The following is a 26020-nucleotide window of genomic DNA, read 5'->3' on the forward strand; positions in this document are numbered from 1 at the left end:
AACTTCAGAGAAATGACAGACATAAACTGCATCAATTATTTGCATTCTCCCATTTCTAACTGCCATGTGCGGCTATGACTGTGAACTGTTCATTAGCAGCCATTTCATTTATCATTCTCAAAATAATAACTGTAATTTTAAAAAAACCTTTTACATAATGCATTTGTGCTACTAACAGATGTCTTCAATCACCAGTTTCACATCATTTCACCATATTTTCATGAATTAGAACATTAGATATATTTAAACCTAAATTTACTGAATGTTCCGTATAGTTGAGAGATGAAATTCAAGGCATGGGAAAATGAGATAAACATATATTGGCTTTCTTATAATAATTTATTTCATGTGATCTAAAACTGCATAAAGGGACAATTATTTATTTCGATCAGCAAATACATACAAAAAGAGAGTTAACCCAATGCAAAATCACCCACTTTGAAGAGATTTAATTGGATAGAAAATATGCCATAACTTAAAATCTGAATAAATTGGATAGCTTGTGTTTTCATATATATACTTTAAAAGCAGAATATTTTATAAATTACCATCAGCTCATGTGATATCTTTAAAACATCGGCACTTGTATTTCTTCTTATAAATACTAACACTTTGAGATTTATTGTTCTATTTTATTTTTGTTCTCAGATGATGAAAATTTTACAAAATATTACCTTATAAAGGTGATAATCAGAAAGAGATCTGAAGTGTATCTCTATGACTATTTTCAGTGGTATGAATAAGGACCTAGTGGAGAGTACTTAACTAGCAGAAGATACTGGAGATGATAGGGAATTTCTTGTAAGTTCTAAATTCTAGAGGTGTGAATAGAATATAGGAAAAAGGCATTCAAACCACCAACCTATGCTAGAAATATAAACCACAAATTTGATATGTTTTACACTTCAGAGGTAATAGTTAAATAAAGTAGTAAATGTAATAAATATACTTAATCACATCAAGAGTCCTGCAAAGTTTAAAGGGAACTCCAAGTTTTATTTCTTGATATGTTTATTAATTTGTTAAAATGAAACAATAGACATTAAAAGTTTATATCTTTAAAGTAGTATCTGAAAACTTGGCAGGATGCAGAAAAACACATAGATATTATCATTTAAAAATTAAACTGACAAGTTTGGTTTGGGTTATTTTGAGAAAAAAAAGAAGCCTTTAAGGGACATAAATTGTATTTGTTATATATCTAAATCTATCTATATATTAGTATATGTATATAACGGAAATCATGAAGTATAGTCTGTTGGATGGCCAAAAATTCCATAAATTAAAATAAATTTTATGACTATAGTCTTTGTCCTTGTAAACACTGATCTCTTTAGTTTATTCCAAAAATTACTGCCTTTCAGAGGAAGGGGATGGGCTTGGATTTCAAAACAACTTTTATTAACTTAAATACTATTATGAAAGAAGAATCATAAATATAGATTCTGAAAGGGCATCCTTTATTTTCTCTGATGTTTAAAACAATAATAATTCTCAGAATGCCAATTTTCAGGTATAGGATTTTACTTTCAACAAAAATGAGAGTATGCTTTCTAATAAAATAACAAAGAATTTGTTGGGATATTTTTCCCTCCAGGACAAAATCGCATAAGATTAGGATTTAGCACTCACATATATGTGTGGAAGTTTAATGAATGCTAATTTTTCTGATACTCTTTTGAATCATGATGCCACAATGCTTTTGAACATACATATCTTTATTTCTTTATATTACCTTCATTTTACCCATTGATCACTACCCATATTAATATATCCTATAAATAAATGTCATTTCAATGTTTAATCACATCTGTTATTATAATATCTAAATAATTTTGAGGCATGAATATGGCTATCCAAAAAGAGAGAGAGAGAGAGAGAGAAAGTGACATTTATTAACTCAGTAGCCTAATTATATTTAGAGTAGATTATTCAAAAACAAATGAAAAGTAGACACCACTAGTATTAACTGGGAAATGATCATGAGTATAAATATAAACATTTAAGAAAACTAACATCATCCTACATATGTTTAATTTTCCAGGGTTTTATAAATTTATTTATTTTTTTTAAAGACGTTTCTATACCCAACATGGGGCTTGAACTTGTGACCTCAGGGACAAGTATCACATGCTTTACCAAATGCCCCTATTTTTCCAGGCTTTTAAACTCAACTAGTTCACTATCTTAAATCCAAAACTCTAATATTTTTCATGTGTCTTATTAATCAAAGTGCATAATATATAGTATTCATATTAGTATTCATATAGTATAATTATTGGATTAATTTTCCTTTGAGTTATGAATTCATTTTTTTCTCTGGATTTTCATGAGGGAGCATCTATCAGTTAGATAAAAAAGTTATTATAGACCATGGATTTTTTCCAGGGCAAATTATAAAAGATGTGGGGCAAGCATAGGAGAAAACTGAGAGCAATTTAAGTAACTGATAATCAGAAAAGGAAAGTTCTGTCATTCTACTTGTTACTTCATAAATTTTTCATTAAGTCCATTGTGAGACTGGCATAGCCATTTCCCTCTTCATAAAGTTGTGGGGAAGGAACATGAAATTATGTCAAAGTATTATTTTTTTTATTTTAAGTAATGTCAGTATATTAAAGCATCTCATTATAGAAACGCAACTGTAAAATACAGTCTCAAAATGTCGGTAAAGTATCATATTAACTAATTTTCAGCTCTTACCTATAGTTTTCTTCTTCTTTAAATAAATTACGTACATTAAGTATTGTAAAACAGCAGATTTTAACATCTATTTGGCCAAATTCAAATCAATAGAATAATACATCGCTTAAGTATAGCATTATTCGCTACTGTTTAATACACTGAAGCTCATGCGTATTGAAGGAAACTGGGATGAAGACATAAAGGTACATTACTATTAACCTTGAGACCAAGCTGATTTACACTACCTCAGAAACCTTCAACGCATTTAGAGTACCCAAAGAGTAGGAGATGAGGGAGGTACAGAGATGAGATGAGCCTGTTAGAGACAGACACAAGACAGAGCAAAATAAAGAAATATAAAGATGAATGACAAGGTTCCATACATGTGTAACAATACATTTATTCATGGGAGTAGAAAACATGAAGAAAGAAAGGCTAAGTATTTAGAAAATGTTGATTAGGTGAGCTACATTTTAAAAACATAAAAGGTATGCACATAATTAAACTTGGAGAAAAATTAGTATGCCTGAAAATAATGTAATATAAGAAACAACAAATTTAAACACATCATATTAGATCTATTTTTGTTGTTAATGTCTAGTCTCGATATTCCAAAACTCAGCAACACCAATATAGCCTCTGAACAGAACTGTCAGTTTTGTTAACAAGTCACCTTGATTTTTTTTGAAACAATGGAAAGTACCTTTATTGAATAACAATGTTTACTTCTGACATCTACATGAATCTTTTAACATGTTTTCTCTCAAGTAATTCTAAGAATTATAAGTTTAAGTTTTCTTCTTCAAAAGTAGAACATGATGTGGAATAATTTTTAAACTCTTTGGTATCTTACTTATGAAACAACAGTATTTAAAAAAACATAAAAGCATATAGCTATCTCAACACATAAAAACACTACACATCTGAAAATAAAAAGTACAGCGTTGTAAAAGAAGTGCTTATAAAGTGATAAAACTGATTTCCGAAAGCCATAAATAAAAGTCATTCACAATACACATGTGTACATTATTTTAAGGGCTGGAATCTATGCAGGCCTATAGAATCAACTCATATCCCATCCTTCTAAATCTAAATGTTCTCCAGTAACCTGTGGTTTTGAAAGTAAGTTAGAGACCTTCAGCTCTGCAACTCCTTTTGCGATCCTAAATAAAAGTTGCCACTGGAAAGTATTTGTAACAGGAAGGAGAAAAGATATGTGGAGGAAAAGAAATAGAGTTAGAATTATCAGTGGAACACAGTGGAATGAGAAGAACGTACACCTGAGCAAACACCTGAGTCTTAAATTACTTTTAAAATATATAAATGTTATCAGTTGGTTAATAAAATTTTATATTAGATTTGTAATCCAAATGTCTCAAGGCATAATCAAATGCATGAACTGAATGATAAATACAAATAATGATACATTTTCTTTTCAGATCATTTAATACAAGTGTTATTTTTATCTCAAGAAAGTCCTTCTAGTTTCAAAGAATTATTGACTATTCTTGATATATTTATTCTGAATACTTTCCACCCATATCTTTTTCAAAGTTTTAATGTTAAAGAAGATACTATTTTTCTATTATTTTTTGCTGTTGTTTTGCCAAATGTAACTGTCACTTTTTATTGAAACATCAGAATCAGACATTTAATTCTCACAGTTTTGATGCTTAATGAAAAGTGAAAGTTAAACACAGCATGGCGGCATTCAAATGCATGGTGAAGCCATAGCATCCCGCAACTTAGCCCTTAAGAGAATGTGCAAACACCAAGAAAAAAAAATTATACAAAGAAATAAAGCTAACATATTTAGAGGTGAGACTGACAAATTATCACAAATCACTAAAGAAAAGTTACAAACAAAATAGTGCAGACTTGGGGAGAAGAGGAGCAAGGAAATCACTATCGTGCATATCAAATCTATAAAATGGGGAATATCCACATTTGAGACTTAGAATGAAATATGTGAATTTAGTTAACTCATGGGATTACTACTAAAGTAATAATGCTCAAGGAAAAGTCAGTTAAGGAAGTAGAATCTTTATTCTATGTCACCCTTTTAAACTTCTTTACATAAATATCAGTTCATTGTTAAGGGAATTTTGATAGTTTTGCCCCAAAAGTGAAAGTATATTAAAAACAAGAGGGGGCTTATTTTTATCCCTATGCTGGGGAAGGAAAATATTTTCTGGTTTCAACTTTCTAGAAGATCCTCATCCCATTCAATTCCCATTATATAATCTTAAAAGAGAAAGTCCATTTTTACATGAAATACTCTGCTGAAAACATTTTTTTTGTAAATGATAAGAATATTATTTTCACCTTTTTTGGACTTCTTAAAATCCTTTTGTATCTCTCTGTACTACTGCACAGAATAAATAAAAAATAAATAAAAAATAAATCTCCATTGCATATGTTGTAACAATGTCAGATCTATATTTATGGGTATGAATTTCGATTTGTTTGTTTATGTAGAATTTGTCAGTTTTTAGAGTTCCTAAGTAGATTGAGAACCTTAGTAATAAAGGTCTTTCAAACTTTTTTTCACTTCTGGATAGGAGATTTATCTCTAAATTGGTGAAGTCTATACATATTTTCAGAATTCTCAACACACATAATTATGCAAAGTGTATGAAGAAGCAAAACAGAGTCACGAGGAGGTGTTATAAGCCTAGGCTTAGAAAACCATTTCTGACAGCATACTCTACAACAATACTTAATTGGGTATATGAATCTTATTAGAAATGTTTCCAAGTCTTTATTACCCTAATATGTGCCTCAAAAAGATCTCTACATGTTTAGATATAGGCTGATTATACAGATGGTGACAGAATCACTTCAGAACTACTCACATTCCAGTTTCAGAAAAACTAAGCATTTGCCTCAGTAAGGCAGAAAGTAGCCTTTCAGAAAACTTTATATCTCTATGTGTCTAGATGTAGACTTGTGATTCAAGGCTATAATTCTGTCATTTCTTCTCATGTCTACCAGAAGTTGTATCTAAGTCTACATGATATTACAATAAATTAGTCACCCCATAAATTCATTACCTTCTTCCCTCCACAAACAAAATGTAATAAAGTAATTTTATGGTAAACATTATTCCCAGTGAAATTTAAAATACAAATTATGGCTAGTTCACAATCCACAAGCCTTGCATTTTTTTTCAAAAATTTTATTTATTTATTGGATAGAAATCACATGTAGGCAGAGAGGCTGGCAGAGAGAGAAGCGGGAAAGCAGGCTCCCTGCCTAGCAGAGAGCCCGATGCAGGGCTTGATCCCAAGATCCTGAGATCATGACCTGAGCTGAAGGCAGAGGCTTAATCTACTGAGCCACCCAGGCGCCCCCAGGCCTTGCATTTTTAAGATAAGCATATATCCTTCTTATAGACATACATTTTATTATATGATTTCTATTAAAAGTAATCAAATGAAGGCAGAATTTTTTTAAATGTGCTTACATTTATACAGAGAAACATTTTAATAAGGTCCTCAGAATCATATAGACATAAGCCCAATATCAAAATTAATAAATATCTGAATCTGTTGTTTTAATATCATCATAACCAAGTAAGTTCTAGTATCATAGCTTAATAAAAGTACTACATTTAGATTAGGTCTCAGAATATAAAAGCTTCACCTTGTCATTTTTTTTTTTTTAAGATTTTGTTTATTTATTTATTTGACAGAGAGAGACACAGCGAGAGAGGGAACACAAGCAGAGGGAATAGGAGAGAGAGAAGCAATCCTCCCGTGGAGCAGGGAGTCAGATATGGGACTTGATCCCAGGGCCCTGGGATCATGACCTGAGCAGAACGCAGATACTTAATGACTGAGCCACCCAAGCATCCCTATTCTGTCATTTTTATGTATAGCATATTTTAAAGCAATTTGTGATTTAGAACATGAATATATATTGAATATATGATGTGATTTAAAGCAAAGCATAAATTCTCAAAATGCTCAGTGGAATCTATAAATACAAGTTGGTATATGTTACAAAGTACTTAATTGAACTTCCTAAAGCTCCCCTTGCTACACAAAGATAATGTTCCTATGAAACCCTTCTTTCTGAAAGTTTGCCTTGTACCACTTCATTTTTAAGACCTACAGGAGTATAATAACAGCTTTTTTTTTTTTTTTCCATAAAAGCAAAATCCACTCTGGATTTCTTTTGGTTAATGAAAATAGGTACTAATGCAGGTCTTTCATAAAAGTGAAGTTGCGTGGGGCTCCTGGGTGGCTCAGTGGGTTAAGCAACAAACTCGATTTTAGCCTAGGTCATGATCTCAGGGGCATGGGTTTGAGCCCAGAATTGCACTCCATGCTCAGAAGGGAGTTTACTGGAGATTCCCTCTCTCTCTCTCCCACAGCCCCTCCCCCGACATGCACACATACATGCGTGCCCTCTCTTTCTTTCTCAAATAAATAAGTCTTTAAAAAGAACCAAAGTGGGGGCACCTGGGTGGCTCAGTGGGTTAAGCCTCTGCCTTCAGCTCAGGTCATGATCCCAGGGTCCTGGGATGGAGCCCCGCATCGGGCTCTCTGCTCAGCAGGGAGCCTGCTTCCCTTTCTCTCTCTCTGCCTGTCTCTCGGCCTACTTGTGATCTCTCTCTGTCAAATAAATAAATAAAATTTTTAAAAAAAGAAGAAGAACCAAAGTGAAGTGGCATAACGTGAATTTTCAGAAAGAAGGGGACACCTGTGTATGCACAACTACAGACTGCTATATGACAACAATGATTTAAAAAATCAGAAAGTATTTCAAAAATCATTTTGCCATTAAGAACTATTTCTGTGCTCTGAAACAATAGTACATCTAATCATCTTTGTTGATTTATCAAAGCATTTCTTCTACACGCATATATTTGATTTAGTAGTAGTTATTTTAAAATCCCATTTAAAGCACAATGTGGAGAAAACTCATTTTCATGCATTTGTATTTAAGGCATCACTACAGCTATTGAAAGTAGGAGTGAAATGACATAAAATAGTCCATGCTGAAATATACATGCTTTAAAGCTTTTGTGCAAGTCAGAGTCTTTCTAGTACATTTGAGATTACTTTTCATTAAATTTTTATCTTTTAAAACTGGGACTTTGTGTAGCTGATGAAAGTCTAACAAATTCCTATCATCCTCATGATAAGTTTATCTTTCTTCACAATAAAGGATAGATTCCTAAGCAACTTCTTTAGCATAAATGATGAAGGTTCAAAGAGATGCAAGGAGAGAACAAAATACAAAAGAAGGATAAAACAGTCTGAATGCACAAGCCATAAGGAGTAAGTCGTAAGTGCCAAAAAACAGTGATTGGTGTCATCTGTGTTGGTGTGTGAAGATAGTAAGTACACTGTGGCTCCATGGGCATTGAAGATGTAGCACTGCAAACACCAATGAGCCTATGAACTGGAAATCAGGCTTAATGTGCATTAGAGCCACAAGCAATGTTCTAGTTGGTCTTTTGAATCATAGCCCCTCATCGAATTTGTTGACTATGATTAACATGAAAACATTAGCTCTTTTCCACAAACAGTAACTGGTGACCATTATTCATTTTAACTTTAAAAAGCCATAATTCAAAGCATTATATTACATTCTCAGGTTGTGGGGTGGAGACGATGGGGTTGCATCTGAGTGTGTAACTGGTTATTAAATAAAAGTTTTCTCTTCATTCTTTCACGAGCATTTCAGGAAATTTAAATTCTTCATTAAAATTTCTACAATTTGATACTTGAAAATCAGACTATATATGTATAAAAAAGAAATAACTCTACTACAACGATCTGTATTACAATAGATCATTTTCAAATAAAATATATTTTAAAGAATTTGGAAGCACTTTGAAATTCCAGATATCTCTAATAAACATAAAAGAGTACAATAAAGAAACATTTACCATTTTTATCCATGGAATTTGGTTCTGATTGTTTCTTGCCAATATCAGCAAAGGAACGAACTATGGGAATTCTATTGGTGAGTTTTTTCTGATTCTGGTGATGATGCTGTTTCATCAGTGCCTCATGAACCCTGTGGCGTACATCCTCATTGAGCTGACCTGAGCTCACTTGTTGGTCAAGGACCATATCTGAAGAAGGAAGGCAAAAAAAGATTAGCACGATAGGTTAACAAAGTATGCAAGCAGCAAACCATTGAGTCCAAATATACATGTTCCAGATAACATGATTCATCTTAAAATAGGATGAATTCCTTTAAAAATCTCAAATAGTTGTGACTTTTTGTTAAAACGTTGCACAAAAAAGATGGGAAAATTTTTACTATAAATCATTCAACTTTAAATATGTAATAACTTCATGAAGTATTATTTTTTAAATGGACATAGTTGCATTGTGAACAAGTTCTTTATATTCTCTATTATTTACATTGATGGGAGAAAACAGTGGCAGGGGTAATATTAATATAATTAGTATGTTTAAGATTGTAAAGTGGTTTATGTTTATATTTTAATATGGTTTTTTCCCTTTTTCCAGTAGAAAATAATTTCTGTGTTTTCTCTTTAAGTGAACAAAAGTCCATCTGTAAAAATCTGATTCAGGGAGACTTAGGCAGCTATCTAGTTGGTTGCATTTGGAGAATAAACAACTCTTACACTCATATAAAGTCAGCCGCCTCAAAACATCCTTGAAAATGTATTTATATTAAAGAGTTCTCCTAGAACTATAAAACAAAGAATAAAGGTGAGATTTCAGAGGGCTATAATTAAGCAGATTGATATTTACCATATGCAGTGTCAGAAATGCCTATAAAATAAATAGGTGAATAAAGGAATTTTAAGTTTCTTGGTAATACAAAACCACTTCAATAAACGTCATTGTAGGAAGAAAGAGGGTAGATGGTGAAGTAGGAGGATCCTGAGCTTACCTTGTCCCACAGAGTCATTGTAACAATAGCTACATTTACACAACTAACTCTGAAAATGACCTGAAGACTGGCAGAACAGATCTTCCACAGCTAGGCATAGAGAGAAGGCCACAATCAAAAGGGTAAGCAATCAAGGGGTTTGTGGTTGGGAACCAAACCCCTGGAAGAATGAATCACAAATAGGAGGGACATCACAAACATGGAAAGGCAAGAGGATCAGACCCCACACCTGGCAATACTAGGACTGAGGACCCACATTGCGAGGACTAACCCCTTAACATCTCCCTTTAAAAACCAGCAGGACTTAACTCCAGGACCTTTAAAATTAGCAGGCTTAACTTCAGAGGAGCCTGAGGGCAAGAGGAAACTTGAGTTCCCACTCCTAAAAAGAGAGCATTCTAAATAATTCAGCTGAAGACACATCAGTTTAAAAAGTGCCTGAGATACAGGTGAAGGAAACTTATTGACTAATCTTAGAAAGTATACCAGAGAGGCAGGAGATTTCTCTGAGAGCAAAAGCACTAGCAGGTGACATTCCTCTTTCCTTCCTCCAGCCTCGACAGCAGGACATCGATGGGAGCCAATTCTACACTCTCCATCTACCCTGATAGTACTTTGTGCCTCACCTGAGCATTCTCATGTGGATCTACCCCACCCAACCTCTTGTCTCTGCAGGCATCCCTTCAAAGCAACTCCTGACTGGATCTGACTCCAGAAACAATGACAACAAATATAAAAATGACAACAATATAAAAAGCTTCTGCACAGCAAAGGAAAGCACCAACAAAATAAAGACAACCTCCCAAATGGTAGAAGATATTTGCAAATCATATATCTGATAAGGGGCCAATACCCAAAATACATAAAGAGCTCGTACAAGTCAACACCAAAATAAATAAATGAACAACCTGATTACACAGAACCTGAAGAGACATTTTTTTTTAAAGAAAAGAATACAGGTGGCCAATAAGCACAGGGAAAAATGTTCAGCATCACTAATCATCAGGAAATGTAAATCAAAACTACAATGAGATATCTCCTTACGCCTGTCAGAATGGCTAGTATCAAAAAAGACAAGAAACATCAAGTGATAGAGAGAATGAGGAGGAAAGGGAACCCTTGTTACCGCTGTTGGTGTGATTGTAAATTGATGCAACCACTGTGGAAAACAGTATGGAGGTTCCTCAAAAAATTAAAATAAAATTACTATATGATCCAGTAAGTCCACTAATGGGTAATAACCCAAAGAAAATGTAAAAATTAATTTAAAAAGACAAATGGCAAATGCTGGGATGCCTGGGTGGCTCAGTTGGTTAAGCATCTACCTTCAGCTCAGGTCATGATCCCAGGGTACTGAGTTTGAGTCCTACATTGGGCTCCTTGCTCAGCAGGGAGCCTGCTTCTCCCTCCTGCCTGTGTGCTCACTCTCTCTCTCTGACAAATAAATAAATAAAATCTTCAAAAAAAAAAAAAAGATAAATGCTTCCCCATGCTTATTGCAACATAATTTACAACCAGCAAGATATGGAAGCCACCCAAGTATCCATTGATAGATGAATGGATAAAGATGTGGTATATATATAATATATATACCACATTTTATATATATATATATACACACATATATATACACACACGTATATATATATTTATAAAAGACATATATATCACATTATATATATATATATATACACCACATTATATATATATAGGAATATATATTATATATATAAGAATATTAGCAATAAAAAAGAGGAAAGACTTGACATTTGTGATAACATTGATGGTCCTAAAGGATATTATGCTAAGTGAAGTAAGTCAGACAAAGACAAATACCATATAGATTCCTCTTACATATGAAATCTAAATAACAAAAGAAATGAACAAACAAACAAATAGACTCTTAAATATAGAGAACAAACTGCTGGCTGCCAGCACAGAGGTAGGTAGAGAGATGAATGAAATAGATAAAGGAAATTAAGAGGTATAACTTCCACTTATAAAGTAAATAAGTCATGGAGATGAAAGGTACAATGTGGGGAATAGAGTCAATAATATTGTAATAGCATAGTATGGGAACAGATTGTGACTATACTTACTAAGGTGAACACTGAGTAATGTATAGAATTGCTGAATCAATAAGTTGTACACCTGAAACTAATATATACAACTGAATCAATAAGTTGTACACCTAAAACTAATATATACATATAGTTATATGCCAACTATACTTCAATAAAAATTTTTATACTTCAATAATAATTTTTAGATTTTTTTAATTTAATAAGCAGCCAATTCTGATTTTAGAAAAATAATCAAAGTTGCAAAATAACTTATACTGTATAATTCCATTTATGGCATATATGCACATCCAGAGAAAGGACACCGTAATGATACATTCCAAATTGTGTAAGAATGGGTAGGAGTAGGAGTAAAGAGAAACTTTAAAGTTTTACCTTAGAATTATATTGACCCATATAAAACTACCATTTTTGAAAGTCAAAAATGGTTATCAGCAGTTTCATAACATTTTAATTTTTTGCATAAGGAGATTTGTGTAATAAAAAATATTAAAGTACACTAACCAATCACAAAAGTATCTCCTTTTTCAAAATGAGGGGATTTGGAAGAAAGAAATAAATGACACAGGATTTTTAGGGCAGTGAAAATACTCATGATATCAAACTATTGGATACATGTCATTATACTTTTGTCCAAACCCAAAGAAACTATATAACACTCAGAGTGAATCCTGATGTTAATCATGAACATTATGTGATAGTGATGTGTCAATGTAAGTTCATCAGTTGTAACCAACATAACATTCTGGTGGGAGCTGTTGATAATGAGGGAGGCTATGCATGTGCAAAATCAACTTTTCCCTCAACTTTTCTGTGAAACTGAAGCTGCTCTAAAATCTAAATTCATAATTTAAAAACAACCTCAGTACAATTAATCTGCCCTAAAATGATCAAATATTAACTCTACTTAATTTTTTTGAAGCTCTAACTCCTTATATAAACAAGCATATCAAAGTGAACTGCCTTCCACGGTCCTACTTAGTGCAACAAAAAATTGAGTATTAGCAGAATTTTCCCATACAAACAATGTTTACATCAGTGTAAAAGGGAAGGACTAGGGAAACAGACTTGGGTCACTGTACCACATTCTAGCTGTGCGATCTTGTAAAGTTGGATAACCTGAGGGTTCTTATTTATAAAATGGAGGTAGTATCTATCTCATATGCTGTAGGCCTAAGGACATAAAGCGTTTAATGGACAGATTAGAATATTGAGACCTTGAGTAAATATTTCCCAGTACAAGATTTCCTTTGCATTTCCATTAAGTAGGTTATGGGTCCCTGGTTTTGATTTTGTGGTGGTTTTAATGCTTTCATATTTATTCGTAACTGTATATCAAGTGGAGGCAAAGTAGAGTATATCAATAATGGAAACCTCAGAAGAGGTAGTTCAGGATGGTGGTGTAGGAAGATATGAATTCACTTCTTCCCATGGACAAAACAAATATACAGCTACATATGGAAAAAATGGCCCCTAAAAGGCCCTGAGAACTACCTGAACACCTGATCCACAACAAAGGATAAAAGGACTACATCAAGACTGGTAAGAGAGGCAGAGACATGCTCTCACCAAAAACCCCACCCTCAGAGGGGCAACCCACAATCAGTAGGTAGCTCAAAAAATACGTGTGTGTGTGTGTGTGTGTGTGTGTGTATACTTATATATACTTATATATACACACACATGTATAAATCATTATTAAAAATTTAGATATAGATCATTTATCACTAAGGGAAAGAAGTATGTACCCCACACAAGATACCCCTAGGCCTGCACCAGAGAAAGAAGTTCCAAAATGCCCAGCTTTAAAAATCAGTGGGGATTATGTTCAGAAGAAACACAGGGCATAGAGAATGAAGGTTCTGCTCTTAAAGGACTTATGTGTAGAACAACACTCCATAGGACCCAGCATAAAAAACACATTTTGAAAAGAGCCTAGATTATAAGTGAAGGATATTTACTTGCTAAAATTAAAGCTACCAGAGAAGCAGAAGTCTTTTGGGACTCTCTCCAGGGATGGTATGCTGGCAGATGTCACTGTTAGTGACTCCTTCTAGCTTACTGACACCAACAGTGGTAGGTGGCATTTTGGTACCCTCACTCTAATGACCTAACAGCAGAGGTAAGCATCTCTGACCCCCTCAACATCCCCCAGCTGTTCATCCAGCACCACCAGAGCGAAGAGGCATACTCAGCCTACACAAGGGATATCCCTTGAGCAGCAGACTCAAGTGTCCAGGAGGGACTAAATTTCTGAATCACAAAGTTCTAAAACAATCCAAGAGATAGCCTGAGAGTAAACCAAGAATTAGGGTAAGGTTAAGTGACAAGGTTCAACTCCTACACAGAGCCACTCCTTCAAGACAGCTAGAGATAACTGTTCCACATAGCACCAGAAACAAACACAAAAAATCAAGAAAAATGAGAAAACAGAGGAACACATGTTCCATAAAGTAACAAGATAAAAACCCCAGGAAAAAAATTAATGAAACAGAAGTAATTTACTGAATAAAAAGTTCAAATTAATGGCCATAAAGATATTCACCAAAATCGGGGGAAATATGAGTGAAAACACCTAGACCTCCACCGAAGAGATAGAAAATAAAAGAAATTACCAAATAGAACTCATAGAGCTGAAGAATATAATAACCAATCTGAAAAATTTACTAGAGGGAATCAAAAGTAGACCAGATAACACTGAAAAACAGATAAGTGACCTAGAAGACAGGATAGTGGAAACTGTTGAAACAAAACAGCAAAAAGAAAAAAAGGACAATTTAAAATGTGATGATAGCTTAAGGGACCCATGAGACAACAGCAAGCATACTAACATTCATATTACAGGGGTCCTAGGAGAGAAGAGAGAAAAGAAAGGAAACAAAAACAAGTTATTTGAAAAGACAATGGTTGAAAAGTTCCCTAACTTGGGAGAGGAAACAAACACCTAAGTCCAAGAATACAAAAAGTCCCAAAAAAGATTAATCCAAGAAAGATCCACACCAAGATGCATTGTAATTAAAATGCTGAAAGCTAAACATAAACAGAGAATCCTAAAAGAGCAAGAGAAAAATAACTAGTTACATTCAAGGGAAACCCCATAAGACAATGTGCTGATTTTTTAGCAGAAACTTTGCAGGCCAGATGATAGTGGCATGATATATTCAAAATGCAGATAGGAGAAAACTTTCAACCAAGAATGCTTGACCTGTCAAAGTTATAATTCAGAATTGGAAAAAAAAGAAAAAAAAAAGGAGTTTCTCACACAAGCAAAAGCTAAGGGAATTCATCACTACTAACCTGACCTTAGAAGCAATATCAAAGGGACTTCTTTAAGCTAAAGAGTAAAGGCCATAACCTGAAATAATATATAAAATAAAATCTCACTAGTAGAAAAAAATATCTAGTAAAGGTACTGTATAAACTACTCATAAAGCTAGTATGAATGTTTAAAAAAAAGTAGTAAAATCAACTACTATCTACAATAGGTTAGGATTACACAAAAAATGATGTAAAATATGACTTCAAAATGATAAAACACATTGGGGGAAGCATATTTAGAGTACTTTTAGAAGGCAGCCAAAATCAAGTGACTATCAATTTAAAATAGACCACAATATAGGTGTTATTATATATGAATCTCACAGTGACCACAAACCAAAAACCTATACTAGACTAGAGATACCAAAAAAAAAAAAAAGGAACATAAACAGAACACTAAAGAAAGCCATCAAATCAAAAGGGGAAAAGGAAAAAAAAAAAAGAGAAAAGAAACAGAGAATAATTGCAGAATAGGGCAGGCAGGGAATGTGATAAGAAGGTACACCAATGACTTTAAAAGATATTTTTTCCAGGAATGAAATAATGGTTGAACATCTGCAAATCAATCAATGTGACATACATTAGCAAAAGGAAAGATAAAAATCATACAATCATCTCAATAGATGCAGAAAAAGTATTTGATAAAATACACAATTTATAATAAAAACCTTCAACAAAGTCAGTATAGGGAAATGTACTTTGACATAATAAAGACCATATATGACAATCCTACAGCCAACATCATATGCAATGGTGAAAATCTGAAAGCTTGTCCTCCAAGATCAGGAATGGGACAAAGAGGCTCATTCTTGTCACTCTTAGTCAACTTAATATTGGAAGTTCTAGCCATAACAATTAGGCAAGAAAAAGAAATAAAACGCATTCAAATTGGTAAGAAAGGATTAAAATTGTCCTGAAACTCTATGTAGAAAACCCTAAAGACACCAAAAACTATTGTTAATAAATGAGTTCAATAAAGTAGCAGGATACAGAACTCTGCTGCATTTCTATAAACTAATAATAAACTATCAGAAAAAGAAATATAAAAAAAATCTCACTCACAACTGCATCCAAAAGAGTAAAATACTTAGAAATAAATTTAACCAAGGAGGTACAGATCTATATTCTGAAAACCATACAATATTAATGGAAAAAAGAACAAGAAAACACAAATAAATTGGAAGTTATACAATTCTCATGGATTGAAAGAATTAATATTGTCAAAATTTCCATTCTACCCAAAGCAGTCTACAGATTTGATGTTATCCCTATCAAAATAAAGTGGCCTCACAAAACTAAAACAAATATTTTTAAATTTGTATGGAACCACAAAAGACCCCAAAAGCCAAAGCTATCTTGAGAAAGAATAAAGCTGAAGGTATCATCATCCCTAATTTCAAATAACACTACAAAGCTATAGTATTCAAAAACAGCATGGTACTAGTACAAAAACAGACACATAGATCAATGAAACAGAATAGAGCCCAGAAATAAACCCATGTGTCTACATGGCTTTGCATCTACAACAAATGAGGCAAAAAAATACAATAGGGAAAAATAATGTCTTCAATAAATTGTATTGAGAAAACTACATGCAGAAGAATGAAACTTGATCACTATCTTACACCATACACAAAAATTAACTCAAAATGGATTAAAGACTTGACCGTAAGACCTAAAACCTTAGAACTCCTAGAAGAAACTTATGCAACTTAGACAGTAATTTCTTTGACATTAGATGTAGGAACATTTTTCTAGATTTGTCTCCTCAGGCAAGTGCAATAAAAGTAAAAATGAATGAGACTTCTTCATCAAACTAAAAAGCTTTCACACAGCAAAGGAAATTACCAGCAAAATGAAAAGGCAACCTGTTGAATGAGAAAAAATATTTGCAAATCAAATATCTGGTAAAGGGCTAATATCCAAAATAAATAAGGAACTCCTACAACTCAATAGCAAAAGGCAAAAAATTCAATTAAAAATGGGAAAAAAGACCTGAATAGACATTTTCCCACAGACATATGGATGGCTAGCGGGCAAATGAAAACATACTTATCACTAATCTTCAAGAAATACAAAACAGAACCACAGTGAGATATCACCTCACATCTGTTAGAATGACTAGTACCAAAAACATAAGTAATAACAAGTGTTAGTAAGGATATGAAGAAAAGGGAACCTTTGTGCACTGTTGGTAGGAATGCAAATTGGTGTAGCCACTATGGAAAACAGTATTTTTTTTTTTAAATTTTTAAAACTAAGAGTCACTTATGGTTTGTCTCCCTCCCAATCCCATCTTGTTTCATTTATTCTTAAAACTATCATTTGATTCAGCAATTCCTTTTCTGGCTATGCATCTAAAGAAAATGAAAACACTAACTCGGAAAGGTATATTCAGTCCTATGTTTACTGTAGCATAATTTACAACAGCAAAGATACAGAAGCAAATTAAGTGACCATTTACAGATGAATGAATACAGAAGATATGGTTTCTATCTATCTATCGATCGATTGATCGATCAATCTATCTAGAATGATAGAATATTATTCAGCCATAAAAAGAATAAACTCTTGTTATTTGTGACAAGATGGATGAATCTGGAGGGTATTATGTTAAGTGAAATAAGTCAGACAGAGAAAGACAAATACTATAAGATTTCATTTATATGTGTAATCTAAAAAATATTTATTCTTCTCCTACCCACTTAAGCCCCCATGTTGCATCACCACTTCAAACAAATGAACACACAAAACAAACAAATAAACAAAAAAAAACAGACTCACAGATATAGAGAACAAACTGATAGTTCTCTCGGAGAATGCAAGTTAGGGGAAGGCAAAATCTGTGAAGGAGATAAAGAGGTACAAACTTCCAGATATAAAATAAAGAAGTCATGGAGATGTGATACATAGCACAAGGAACATGGATAATATTATATTAACTTTATATAGAGACAGGTGGTAACTGGACTTACGTGGTGATCATTTCAAAATGTATATAAATGTCAAACTACTCTGTTGTACACCTGAAACTAATATATTATGTGTGCCAATTATACTTCAATTTAAAAATCCAGAAACCCCAATGAAACTATAAAACAATTAATTTCATTGCCTCACATAACAGAAAATCAAAATTGGGCTGGATTTAATTCTATTCCTCTGACTCTCTCAGCCTCCCCCTCAACCCCTTGGTATGAGTTTAACCTAAGGCTGATTTTCCTTATGGTCATAAAGTAAGTGTCAATAGTAACAAAGAAATACGTATCTTTGTTGATACCCATATATTCTTTGACTTCTTGTGACTTTCTCTTAAAAGGAAGTTCTTTCTCTTCTTCCCAGGAAAAACTCTTAATTCCAACTGACATAGCCTTGTCCAGGCTGAGACCATCCCTGGCTAAGGAAACAGCACCCCTATGACTGGGTGAGGCTAATCAAGAACTACCCTTCATTCTGGAATCAGTTCTCTAAACCACAGGTAAACAAACGTTTTCTGTAATAGGTCAAATAAAAATTTTAGGCTTTGTAAACCATGGAATCTCTGTAACCACTACTGAATTCTGCTGTTATTACATGAAAGTAACCATAAAGAACACGTACACAAATGAGCATGGCTATGTTTCAATAAAACCTTATATGGACAGTAGAATTTGAACTTCATATAATTTTCATGTTGAAAAATATTAGTCTTCTCTTTATTATTTTTCAATTGTGTAAAATGTAATAACTGTTCTTAGATCAAAGGCCTGACAAAATCAGACAGTGGGTGAGTATAATTTTCCAACTTTTCTCTATTATTTTGCTGCTTACAATGGAAAGAGGTAGAATGTACATTTAGGAATCAGCCATAATCACTATAATTACCTCTAAAGTTCCTTTCAATTTGGAAAATATATGATAGTATAGAATATTTAAATCTATACCTCACTTCTTTGGAGAGGAGTAGTTATAATATCCTTGAATTAATTTGAAATAAAAGAAATGATAAATTGCCAACATACGTAACTTTACACTGAAACCTTGCTAAGAGGGAAAAATGTATATAAAATATGCCACATAAACTTCATAATGGGAGTTATAAAGTAGGTTATTAAAACACCAGAAGGGCACCACTGTACCACAGCTTCATCTCTAAGCCATAATGTGTATCCCCAGTTCAATATTCTAATCAGAATTAAATGAAGCATATAAAATCCTATGTACACGGTTATGATTTTTAGTTCTTATCAAAGTACAGTCTTTTTGGGCTTAAGCACTACAAAAACCCCTAAGTCACTAGCTTCACAGTCTTTCAGAAATAAGGTCTTTATCTGAAACAGTTACATAAGAGAAAGTAAATAGAAAAAAAAAAAAAAAAACTGCTCGTCTGCTCATTAGCCACACAGAAATACACAGTAAACTCCTCTGAGGTATAACTGCATCAAATATATCTTAATGAACTAGAAAATTTAATCATCTTGCTTAGGAATATAACATACTGAGGTGAGATTTAAGTACCAATGGGAGTCTGGTTCACTAATCACCCTCATTGTTCTCTTCACCACTATAATATATATTGTTATTAACCTTGAAAAGTAGGAAAGGATAACAAGCCATAATGGCTTAGGGCCCAAAGTCAAGTCCTACAATCTCAGCTGGCAATGATGTCTAAATGACACAGTCTAGCCTGTCAAAGCACAAGGCCAGGATCTGGCTGATATCTGGAGAAGTGAGAACGAAAAGGATAAATAGGTCACACTCCTCTCGCACTAAGCAGGCTCTAGGAACACTAGTAGCATTTCTGTAAAAAGGTCTCAGAAAGCGAAAAATTGTTTTTCATTCTTATCAGGCAGTTAGTTTATTGTGATCAATTCATCTTAACCACTGAATGAAAACCTCCAGAGATCATGAGATTTACAGATTCTACGGAAATCTCTGCCCCTTAGAAGATAATCATATAAATTCTTTGCCTTAAAAATCCATTGTCTTAAGAGGCTGGGAGTGGGGAGGAGTAAGAAATAGGAAGGGTCTAAATTCAGCAGTTTGGTTGTCAGGAGTGTATATATACGTATATATTAAAATTGTAAACTACCCAAAGAATGTTTATTTTCCAGAACAAGGATGGTAATAGTATGGACATGTTAAACAATATGTGACTATTCCCATACTACCAAACCTGCAGACTATACTCAGTGAAGCAAACTTCAATTTTTTCCTTCAATAGAACATTTTAAACAACAAAAGTTGTTTTAGGGGAACCTGGGTGGCTCAGTTGGTTAAGCAGCCACGTTCAGATCAGGTTATGATCTCAGGCTCCTGGGATCAAGTCCCATGTCAGGCTCCCTACTCAGCAGAGAGTCTGCTTCTCCCTCTCCCTCTGTGCTCTTTCTCCCTCCCTCTCTCTCTTTCAAATAAATAAATAAATAAAATCTTTTTTAAAAAAGTTGTTTTAATGAATGGAGAGCTATGATTGATAATCTGTCTGTGGTCCTAACTTTGGTTTGGTTTTCATTTCTTACTCCCATTGACAGAATTAGGGTAAAGCATAAAAATACAGAGATAATTTTTCCATTACTAATCTTTATAGAGCTGAATTTCAAAGAGATTGACATAGACCATAAAATCGCCTGTGATTTATATAAATATAATTAAGAAGCATTTTATGTTTATAAAAAATAAAAAATTATATTAAAAAAAAAGAAGCATTTTAAATACAATTAATCTCCATCAGACTAAATCACAGTAAGAAAGCATATCTGAAGAATACTGGATTCTAAAAGGTTAAATAATATTTTGAAGGAAGAAGTTAAAATTTATTCCAAGTTCCCTGAAACATTGGGAAATAGACATTTTTAAATTAACTTTGTCCAAAAGAAAATCCTACTTTAATTATACCAGACATTCTTGACAGAACTGCCAGATACAAATGGGATTTTCTCCTGCTAAGTCTACAAAAATCTCTTTAAAGAATTATCTAAGACTATTAAAAACATATCAGAAGACTGATAAAAAAAAATTCTTGATTATTCTAAAACAATATCTGGGTCATATTTCTCTATTAGAAAATACTAGAGCCTGTGCATTCACAAAGTTTAAGAGTTTAGAGCCCTTAAAGATAAATATTATATCTAACTTTCGGAAAACTGAAACTAGTAACTAATATGTTAGTACCTTCCTAACGCAATAAAAAAAAAAAAAAACATGATAAATAGGAGGTGAAGAAGAGCTCCAGGTCCTATTGTTAATCATTATGGTCATAAGTTATCATAAAATAGAATAAAACAAAACATAATTATAGGTTAATAAAAGAAATTATTCCCATCGCTGCAAGTACCACCTATGATATATCACTTCCTGTTTATCTGTTTATAAAATGGGGATGTAGCCTCCTCTCTATTTCATAAGGTTACAGTGATAATAAATGTGAAAATACTTTACAAATTTAAAAGTCTTAAAAATGTATAGTTAATGCATACTTAGTAATACAATTGTCACAAAGCAAAAGTAGCAAAAAGTAAACAGAAAATAATTACAAACTATAGGGAGAAAATGTCTTAGTAAGATTTTATTGAGGGCAGAAACAAATACCTTTGGATTAAATAAGTCAAATTGCAATTACTTAAAGAGAGGACATCTCTTCTCATTAATGAGTGAAAAGAAATTTAAGGTAATAATGATCAACAAGTATTTTTAATCATTTTTTTAAATGTAGTATTAGCTCTAAACCACTGACATCTTCTGAATGGCATTTTACAGACTGCTCTGAACTGAAAATGGGACATTCAAGTTGAGCTACTTTGGAGACATAAAGATACAGACTAATTAGACGAGAAGAAAGAATAAAAGCTATTTGGGGTATCAAGACTTCCATTGAACTACTTTCCTTTGTAAGGACAGACTCAGAAAATGTAGTTTGCTTTCAAAAGCAAGAATTAACACAGCTAACAATCCTCCCATATTCTACAGAACAGAGCTTGGGGAAGGGGACAGCAGGAGGGAAAGGAAACATAAATTTAGACCAAAAAACTGATTGAAGGTGATAAGATGAACAGGGTTTCTGTCAAATTCATGGGAGACTTTCTGGTAGAAGTAAATTTCTCACGAAAGCATTAGAATATGCATGCTTTAAGTAATGAAGGGTATTTTCTGAGGTTAATTTTGGCAGGTTGAGGAATCTGACAGTCTCATTAGATATAGCCAGTCCTAAAGTTATTTGGATTAATCCATTTTCAAAGGTAATGCCATCACTGACATAAATAAACTCCTTATATTGGGCAACCTCCTGCCTCTCATTTCTCCATTTATGAAGTAAGATAAACAATCATAATACTAAGCCCCAATTTTGTTTTGAGTATCAAAAAGATAATGGAGAATTACTACAAAGAGCTTCCTAAACTGCAAAGGACCATGAAAATGTCATTTGGTTCCTAATTAAAACACAAAAATGTTATGGGCTATCAGCAAGACCCCATAACGTAAAGCTAAGAAATTACATTGGATAGCTACTTTTCCAGCATTCACAAGAAGTTTGCTAATTCCTAACTTAACCATTTTTCTCTAAGTCTTCAGGTAGTGCTATCCATGACTGTACCCTGTGTTTTTCCAAAAAATATAACTTAACCATATGGTTAAGTACAGTTATGTATTTTAAAGGGAAAGCTCTTTATAGGTGTACTATGAAACTCCAGGAAAGAAGGAAAAGAAGGCTTATCTAAATCATTTTTTTCTGTTCTGATTGTTTTTGCTTAATATTGTAGGCCAAGATGTCTTTCCACACTTACTTTTCTTTTCATAAATATTGCAATGTATGCATGTCTACAGCTCCAATGACCAAATAAATAATTTTTAAAGGAATTAAACTATCATTAAAATGTGGGCAACATCCACTTCAAGCCATGCTTCTTCTTCAGACAGTGGTTGTACTGTAATACAAGGAACACACAGCTTACAGTCAGAGGCCTTTAGATGGAAAAAGGGCCCTGAAAGTCTCAGAGTTTCTATTTTCTTATTGAAAAATGGGAATAACACTTAATTCATGAGACTATTCTGAAGAATAAATTATATATATTTTTTGTATAATATTCTTTCATTTATGTAATAAAAAAAACATTCACAGAGTTTTGGAAGTTTGTTTTTTCCATTTCTACAATATAATTTAGACATTAAAGACTCCCTTAAGTCTTTCTACTTTACAAATAAATTCTACAAGGAACTGCTTTTATTTCTTTTTTTCCACACTAGAAATTTTAAAAACTGCCTGAGTTATTGCTTTATTTTTATTTTTAAAATCTCCATTAACTATTTCATTTATACTCTTTCAAAACTCTTTTTGTATTATTTTGTTTTTTACTAAAGTGTATTTGTCTTCCAAATCGAAAGACACAGGAGTTCTTTCCTCTATTTCTAGAGTAACAGTAAAATGCTTCCTAAACATAACAACTTGTGTTATATAGACATAATAGGTTTCTAATACAAATCTTTCATTCTAGGGACTAGTCATAATATTAAATTTCAAACTAATCTCAACTGCATTGCTTGGCATCCTCTGGAATTCATGAGTTTTAAATCAGTTTAAAATAAATGGCCATACCTTTCCCTGTTTTGTTCTAAATTAACATTTTCCCTATCTGCGGATTTTTTTTAATCATTTCCTGCATTGGAATGAAATGCATTCCATTATTGGAAACAATCCATTTCTAGCTTTATGGGTTTTTTCCCTTCAATTTCCCAATGATGACAGTTAATTAAGCATGATAGTGAAAAACAATATATATTAAGTGTGAGTCAGGATATCTAGGTTCTTGTTCTAGACTTGCCACTGACAAGTTAGACCACATTCCTCTGAGATTCAACTTCTTCCATCTTAAATAAGGGAGGAGAAAGTTATATTTAAAGTCTCATATGCTTATTATAAGAATTAATTTTCCAAAGGTTTACATATAATTATAAGGAAAAGGGAATAACAAAAATCAACTATACCGAGATAGTGAACTAGACTAAGAGAAAAAAAGATATACCTGCAATTTCTTCTAAAGTGTTGGCATGCATGTCCAATAACACAGTTCCATTCAGAATACAACTTCTCAGCTCAAACAAGCTGTGCAATGAAAGAGTAGCCACATAGGGTTTGCTCCACCTTTCTCCTCCATCCTCCACATCTTCTTCAAACTTCAACCACCTACACAAATAAACATTATCAGCACATGGAATATTACATTGTAGATGAAATGATCCTTTGTTCCAAGAATAAAAAGTAGAAACAGAAAGATATTCACATTGCTTCTTGGTTTTGTGGGTTCAAAAGTAAAAACTAGTCCAAGTAATTTGGTTTATTTCACTTTAATGTCATTTAACAAGCATTCTTTATGTCATTGGAAGTTGTATAGAAGACAAAGAAAATCAAATGTTATTTTATTAGTTTGTTGAACTCTTAAAAAGTATGTAAGTGTTTATTCAGTAGTCACAGTGAATCTGTTGTGGAATTAATAGAAGGCACTTCATAGAAGGAAAATGGTAATTGAAAAAGATGCAAAAGGAAATGGAAGAATACTCCTTTTTCTTCAGTAGGAGATCTTAAAATGGAATATTTGAGTCTCAATAATTTTTCCACTTGATTTTTAGGGGTGCTAGTATAATTTGGGGCATATTTTACAAGAAAAATACATATTAGTCCTGCGTGGATGAAATCTAGTGATTGCAATCATTACCTAGGGACTACAGAAACCTATGAGAATGGAGCTTAGCCTCAAATCCCTGGGCCTTCCTGCCCAGATTGAGAACAGGAGAACGTTGATGTCAAGATGCCAAATCAGAGACCACTGCCTTCTTAGAGTGAAATGAATAATATCTGAGTTTGTTTAACTGGGATAAATGGAAGGAATAAAGAGAAACCAGTGACTCCACTGTCTTGCACACCACTAAATCTCATTTTTAAGGGACTTGTTCTCTAATCCTAATAGATGACTAGTTTAATTCCACCATTTTTAATGAACCCTAAATAAAGCCTAAATTGCTTTTTCTCCCTTTCTTTCCACCATTTTCCTCATTTCACCTCTCCTTAGTCATTTTTGTTCCAACATATGATACACCTATCATAAGTTTATAAGACACTTGAAGGTTGAAAAAACTTACATTTAAGCCCCAAATCACTGACAGTATTTCTTCAATGCTGACAATTTTATAGAATATTTTTGTGTATACGGTTGGGAATTTTTCATTTTAGTGATTCTTAATGATTTTCAGGCCTTGATAGGGCCATAATACTTCACAAAGCATGTGATTGTCCTTAGTACTGTTCATCAACTAGTTGTCCCTATCTAGTAAAGAATAGCCACTTTCTGGCTCCCTTTTGACTAGGTGAGACCATATGATTATTGACTAGTTCTGCACAAGAAATTGTGAGCAGAAATTATGTGTGTCACTTCCAGACTATGCTTTTGCTCATTTTTCTAATTGATTTATTTTCATATTGTTGAAATTGGGAGTTCTTTGCATTTTTTTTATATAATATTCTTGTCAGATACATGATTTGTAACTTGTCTATTACCTTGTTCTTATCCTCTTAACAGGCTCTTTCACAGCACAAAGGTTTCTAATTTTGGTGACATCCAATTTATGAATATTTTCTTTTGTGGTTTGTACTTTTGATATCATGTATAAAAATTCATCATGTAGGTTCTAGGTCTTCCTAGGATTTTTGCCTATATTTTTCTCTCAATTTTGTATAGCTTTACATTTTACATTTAGATTTATGTTTGAATTTTGAATTTATTTTGAATTAATTTTGTATACACTACAAGGTATTTTTTACCTATAGATCTCTAACTGTTCCAGTACCATTGATGAAAAGACAATTCTTTTTCCACTAAATAGCTTTTACTCTTTGTCAAAAATCAAATAGCTCTACTTTGGGTTGGTCTTTCTCAGTTCTCTATTCTATTCCATTGATCTATGTGTGTCTCTGAAAAGAAATTTTAAAAACAAATCTAAAGGTATCTTTCTCCTTTTGGTATAACGTCCTTCAGATTGGAGGCTTGGTCCTTTAGAAAAGAAGAATGGAATCTCCAGGAATT

General features: G+C 32.9%; 1 protein-coding gene across 8 annotated transcripts in view; it reads right to left on the minus strand.

Annotated features, from left to right (window-relative positions):
• The window catches only part of SLC4A10 (solute carrier family 4 member 10), a 309943-nt gene that overhangs the window by 112655 nt on the left and 171268 nt on the right, over positions 1-26020 (minus strand). For all 8 annotated transcript variants that reach the window (XM_059167179.1, XM_059167172.1, XM_059167173.1 and 5 more), the window contains 2 exons: positions 23966-24126; positions 8588-8776 (listed from right to left, as the gene is read on the minus strand). In XM_059167179.1, the coding sequence (XP_059023162.1) occupies positions 8588-8776; positions 23966-24126 (350 nt within the window). The remainder of the gene's footprint in view (positions 1-8587; positions 8777-23965; positions 24127-26020) is intronic.

Source organism: Mustela lutreola, chromosome 3, assembly GCF_030435805.1.
Source record: "Mustela lutreola isolate mMusLut2 chromosome 3, mMusLut2.pri, whole genome shotgun sequence".
In the NCBI taxonomy this organism is placed as follows: Eukaryota; Metazoa; Chordata; class Mammalia; order Carnivora; family Mustelidae; genus Mustela; species Mustela lutreola.